Source organism: Fringilla coelebs, assembly GCF_963513975.1.
Source record: "Fringilla coelebs genome assembly, chromosome: 32".
NCBI lineage: Eukaryota > Metazoa > Chordata > Aves > Passeriformes > Fringillidae > Fringilla > Fringilla coelebs.
In genome coordinates this window covers 808,157-814,156 of record NC_140058.1, presented here as the reverse complement: position 1 = coordinate 814,156, position 6,000 = coordinate 808,157, and the positions used below count along the sequence as shown (strand labels likewise).

Sequence of the window (6,000 nt, the reverse complement as noted above, 5' to 3'; positions counted from 1 at the left end):
TCTTGATGGGAATTTCCCCAATCCTGAGGAGAAATTTCCCATTTCTGAGGAGAATTTTCCCATTCCTGGCAGCAATTCCCTATTCCAGAAGGAATTCTCCCATTCCTGAAGGAACTCTCCCATTCCTGAAGGGAATTTCCCCAATCCTGAAGGAATTTTCCCATTCCTGAAAGATTTCTCCCATTTCTGAAGAAATTTCCCCAATCCTGAAGGGAATTCTCTCCTTCCTGAGGAGAATTTTCCCATTCCTGGCAGGAATTCTCCCATTCCTGATGGGAACTTCCCCATTCCTGAAAGAATTCTCCCAGTCCTGAAGGAACTCTCCCATTCCTGGCAGGAATTTTCCCAATCCTGAAGGAATTTCCCCAATCCTGAAGGAATTCTCTCCTTCCTGAGGAGAATTTTCCCATTCCTGGCAGGAATTCTCCCATTCCTAATGGGAATTTCCCCATTCCTGAAAGAATTCTCCCAGTCCTGAAGGAACTCTCCCATTCCTGGCAAGAATTTTCCCAATCCTGAAGGAATTTTCCCAATCCTGAAGGGAATTCTCTCATTCCTGAGGAGAATTTTCCCATTCCTCCAGCAATTCCCCATTCCTAAAGAAATTCTCCCATTCCTGATGGGAATTCTCCCAATCCTGAAGAAATTCTCCCATTCCTGATGGGAATTTCCCCATTCCTGAAAGAATTCTCCATTCCTGAAGGAACTCTCCCATTCCTGAGGGAATTTTGCCAATCCTGAAGGAATTTCCCCAATCCTGAAGGGAATTCTCCCATTCCTGATGGGAATTTCCCCATCCCTGAAGGAATTTCCCCAATCCTGAAGGGAATTCTCCCATTCCTGATGGGAATTTCCCCATCCCTGAAGGAATTTTCCCATTCCTGGCCGGAATTCCCCATCCCCCACCCCCCAATCCCCCTCCCCTCCCCCTGCCCCATCCCTGCATCCCAAATTCCCAATTCTGTGCAGGGAAATCCCAACCCCACCCCCTCCAGCACCCACAATTCCCGGGATTTTGGGATTTTGGGGTTTTTCCAAAGATGAGAGAAGGGAACAGGCTGAGCTCGAGTCCTTTAAAATCCACAGAAACCTCGGGAATTTCACAACGGACACAACGGCACCGGGGACAGACGGCCAACACGGGGCAGGAACGGCGGGAAAACCTCGGAAAACCTCGGGAAACCTCGGGAAAACCTCAGGAAACCTCGGGAAAACCTCGGGAAAACCTCGGGAAACCTCAGGAAACCTCGGGAAAACCTCGGGAAAACCTCGGGAAACCTCAGGAAAACCTCGGGAACGGGGAGCCAGAGGCACGGGAAGTCCTGGGAAAGGAGGGGGGAAATCCCAGCCTGGGCACTGCTGGAAAAATCCCCAATCCTGAGGGAAAAAGGGAAGGGAATTCCTAAAAAATCCCAGCTGGGAATTCCTAAAAATTCCAGCTGGGAATTCCCAAAAATCCCAGCTGGGAATTCCTAAAAATTCACCTGGGAATTCCCACAAATCCCAGCTGGGAATTCCTAAAAATTCACCTGGGAATTCCCAAAAATCCCAGCTGGGAATTCCCAAAAATTCACCTGGAAATTCCCAAAAATTTACCTGGAAATTCCCACAAATCCCAGCAAGGAATTCCCAAAAATCCACCTAGAAATTCCCAAAATCCCAGCTGGGAATTCCCCCAAACCCAACTGGAAATTCCCACAAATCCACACAGAAATGTCCCAAAAATCCCAGTTGGAAATTCCCAAAAATTCACCTGGAAATTCCCAAAAATCCCAGCTGGAAATTCCCAAAAATCCACACAGAAATTTCCCAAAATCCCAGCTGGAAATTCCCACAATCCCAACTGGAAATTCCCACAAATCCACACAGAAATTTCCCAAAAATCCCAGTTGGAAATTCCCAAAAATTCACCTGGAAATTCCCAAAAATCCCAGCTGGGAATTCCCACAAATCCCAGCTGGAAATTCCCACAAATCCCAGTTGAAAATTCCCACAAATCCCAGCTGGAAATTCCCAAAAATCCCAGCTGGGAATTCCCAAAAATCCCAGCTGGAAATTCCCAAAAATCCACCTGGAAATTCCCAAAATCCCAGCTGGGAATTCCTAAAAATTCACCTGAAAATTCCCAAAAATCCCAACTGGAAATTCCCACAAATTCACCTGGAAATTCCCAAAATCCCAGCTGGAAATTCCCAAAATTCCACCTGGAAATTCCCACAAATCCCAGCTGGGAATTCTCAAAATCCACCCTGGAAATTCCCAAAAATCCCAGCTGAGAATTCCCACAAATCCCAGCTGGAAATTCCCACAAATTCACCTGGAAATTCCCAAAATTCCAGCTGGAAAAACTCTGAGAGAGCTGGGAGAAAAAAAAATCCCCAAAAATGGACAGAATTCCTTCTTTTTTTCTGGGAATTCCCCCCCAAAATTCAACAAATTTCCACTTTTTCCTGGGAATTCCCATAAAATCCAACAGAATTCCCTTTTTTATCCCAGGATTTCAAAAAAATCCAAGGAAATTTCCTTTTTTTCCTGGGAATTCCCAAAAAAACTCCAAAGAAATTCCCCAAAATCCCAGAAAATTCCCTCCTTTTCCCAGAAATTCCAAAAAAAACCCCAGGAATTTCTATTTCCTGAGAATTCCCAAAAAAATCCAAAGGAATTCCCTCCTTTTCCCAGGAATTCCCAGAAAATTCCAAAGGAATCCCCAAAATTCCAAGGAAATTCTCTTTTTCCCCGAGGATTCCCCCAAAAATCCCAAGAAATTCCCTTTTTTCTCAGAAATTCAAAAAAAAATCCCAAGAAATTCCCTTTTTTCCCAAGAATTCCCAAAAAATCCAAAGAAATTCCCAAAAAGTACCAAGAAATTCCCATTTTCCCCCAGGAATTCACAGAAAATCCCAGAAATTTCCCTTTTTCCTCTCAGGAATTCCCAAAATATCCCAAGAAATTCCCTTTTTTACCCAGGAATTCCCAGAAATCCCAAGGAAATTCCCTTTTTTCCCCAGGAATTCCCAAAAAAATCCCAAGAAATTCCCCAAAAATCCAAAGAAATTCCCAAAAAGTCTCAAGAAATTCCCATTTTCCCCCAGGAATTCCCAGAAAATCCCAGAAATTTCCCTTTTTCCCCAGAAATTCCCAAAAAAATCCAAAGGAATTCCCAAAAAACCCCAAGGAAATTCCCTTTTTTCCCAAGAATTCCCAAAAAAATCCCAGGAAATTCCCATTTTTCCCTCAGGGAATTCCGGGCTTTGGGGCAGGGACGATCCCAGGTCCTTTTCCCAGCAGGAATTCACTCCTGGAACCTTCCAGAACTTTCCTCTCCCTCCTGCTGCTCCGGGAGCTCCTCGGAATTTGGGGAATTTTGGGAATTTGGGGAATTTTGGGGGGAATTTGGGGAATTTTCCCCTTCTGGATCTGTCCCTGGTCCCTTTTCCGCCTCTTTGGCTGCCGCGATTCCCTCGGGATTTTCCTTCCCCTCGGGATTTTCCACGGAATTTTCCAGATTTTCCTCCAAATTTTCCGGATTTTCCTCCGAATCCTCCAGATTTTGGGGTTTTTCCGTGGAATTTTCCAGATTTTCCTCCGGATTTTGGGGGTTTTCCGTGGAATTTTCCGGATTTTCTTCTGGGTTTTGGGGTTTTTCCGTGGAATTTTCCGGATTTTCCGTGGAATTTTCCAGATTTTCTTCCGGTTTTTGGGGATTTTCCATCGGATTTTCCAGATTTTCTTCTGGATTTTGGGGGTTTTCCGTGGAATTTTCTGGATTTTCCTCTGGATTTGGGGGGTTTGCTGTGGAATTTGGGGGATTTTCCGTGGGATTTTGGGGATTTGGGGATTTTTCCTCGGGGTTTTCCTCCCCTGCTCCTTCCTCGTGCTCCTCCTTCTCCTCGGGATCGTCCGTGAAGGGATTTTCCCCCTGGAAAAAATTCCCCAGAAAAGCTCAAAAATCCAAAGTATTCCCAAAAAAACCTCCCCAAAATTCCCCAAAAAAAATCCTCAAAAATCCCAAATTCCCTAAGAATTCCCAAACTTCCCAAAAATCCCCCCCCAAAATCCAAAAAAAGCCCTCAAAACCCCCAAATATTCCCAACAATTCCCATCAAAATCCAAACTATTCCCAAAAAAAACCTGAAAATTCCTAAAAAAATTCCCAAAAATCCCCCCAAAAATTCAAAAATTCCCTCATCAAAAAAAAGCCCCAAAAATTCCTAAAAATCACCCCAAAAATCCCTAAAAAAACCCCCAAAATTCCCCAAAAATTTCCCCCCCAAAAAACCAAAAACCCCCAAAAATTCCCCCCAAAAACCCCAAAATTCCCCAAAAAAACCCCCAAAACCTCCCAGAAAACCCCCCAAAATTAAAAAAAAATCCCCAAAATACTCAAAAAACCCCAAAATATTCCCAAAAACCTCCAAAAATCCCCCCAAAATTCCCAAAAAACCCCCAAAAGTTCCCCCCAAAAATCCCCCAAAGTTCCCCCAAAATTCCCCAAAAAAACCAAGGACAGCCCAAAAAACCTCAAAAAATCCCCCCAAAAATTCAAAAATCCCCCCCCAAAAATTCCAAACAAAACTCCAAGTGCCCCAAAATTTCCCAAAACCCCCAAAATATTCCCAAAAATCCTGAAATATTCCCAAAAAAAACCCCAGAACCCCCCAAAATTCCCAGAAAACAACCAAAGAACCCCCCAAAAAATCCTAAAAATCCCCAAAATTTCCCAAGAAAACCCCAAAAATTCCCCCAAAACCCCCAAAATTCCTAAAAACCCCAAAATTCTCCAAAAAACCCTAAAAACCCCAAAATTACCCAAATAAACCCCCCAAAATTCCTCAAAAATTAAAAAAAAAACCCAGAAAATTAAAAAAAAAACCCCCAAAATTCCCAAAAAAAGCCAAAAAAACCCAAAAAAATCTCCAAAAATTCCCAAAAAATTCCCAAAACCTCCAAAAAACCCCCAAAATTCCCCAAAATTCCCCAAAATTCCCAAAATCCCTGGGATCCTCCTGGTCCCTCACCCTGAGGAAGCGCTGCAGGCGGCCGCTGATCAGTTTGTTGTTGAGGATGCTGCGCGCCACCGCCGCACAAAATTCCCAAAAAACCCCAAAAAAAATTCCCAAAAAAAACCCCCAAAATTCCTAAAAACCCCAAAATTCTCCAAAAAACCCTAAAAACCCCAAAATTACCCAAATAAACCCCCCAAAATTCCTCAAAAATTCAAAAAAAACCCCAGAAAATTCAAAAAAACCCACCCCAAAATTCCCAAAAAAAGCCAAAAAAACCCCCAAAAAATCTCCAAAAATTCCCAAAAAATTCCCAAAAAACCCCATTCCCTGAAAATTCCCCAAATTCCCCAAATTCCCCAAAATTCCCCAAATCCCCGGTCCCTCACCCTGAGGAAGCGCTGCAGGCGGCCGCTGATCAGTTTGTTGTTGAGGATGCTCCGCGCCACCGCCACCGACGCCCGCTTGGACTGCTCCAGCATGGCCTGGGGGGGAACGGGGGCATCAGGGACAGGGGGGCCAGGGGGGCCAGGGGTGCCAGGGAATGCCAAAGGGTGCCAGGGAATGCCAGGGGTGCCAGGGAATGCCAGGGGTGCCAGGGAATGAGTGCCAGGGGTGCCAGGGGTGCCAGGGGATGAATGCCAGGGGTGCCATGGGATGGCAGGGAATGAATGGCAGGGAATGCCAGGGGTGCCAGGGAATGAGTGGCAGGGAATGAATGGCAGGGAATGAATGCCAGGGGTGCCAGGGAATGGCAGGGAATGCCAGGGAATGATCCAGGGAATGAATGCCAGGGATGCCAGGGAATGCCAAGGGGTGCCAGGGAATGAGTGCCAGGGTGTGCCAGGGAATGGCAAGGGGTGCCAGGGAATGAAGGCAGGGAATGCCAGGGAATGAATGCCAGGGAATGGCAGGGGTGCCAGGGAATGGCAGGGAATGAATGCCAGGGGTGCCACGAATGCCAGGGAATGAATGCCAGGAATGGCAGGGAATGAGT

General features: G+C 45.5%; 1 protein-coding gene across 1 annotated transcript in view; it reads right to left on the bottom strand.

Moving 5' to 3' along the window:
• Positions 1-3,164: 3,164 nt before the first annotated feature.
• Positions 3,165-6,000, bottom strand: part of LOC311164463 (uncharacterized protein) — a 31,173-nt gene continuing 28,337 nt past the window's right edge. Inside the window, exons 12-13 of the mRNA XM_084223930.1 lie at positions 5,393-5,488; positions 3,165-3,919 (exon numbers count right to left, since the gene is read on the bottom strand). Coding sequence (XP_084080056.1) covers positions 3,293-3,919; positions 5,393-5,488 — 723 coding nt within the window. The 3' untranslated portion in view covers positions 3,165-3,292. The remainder of the gene's footprint in view (positions 3,920-5,392; positions 5,489-6,000) is intronic.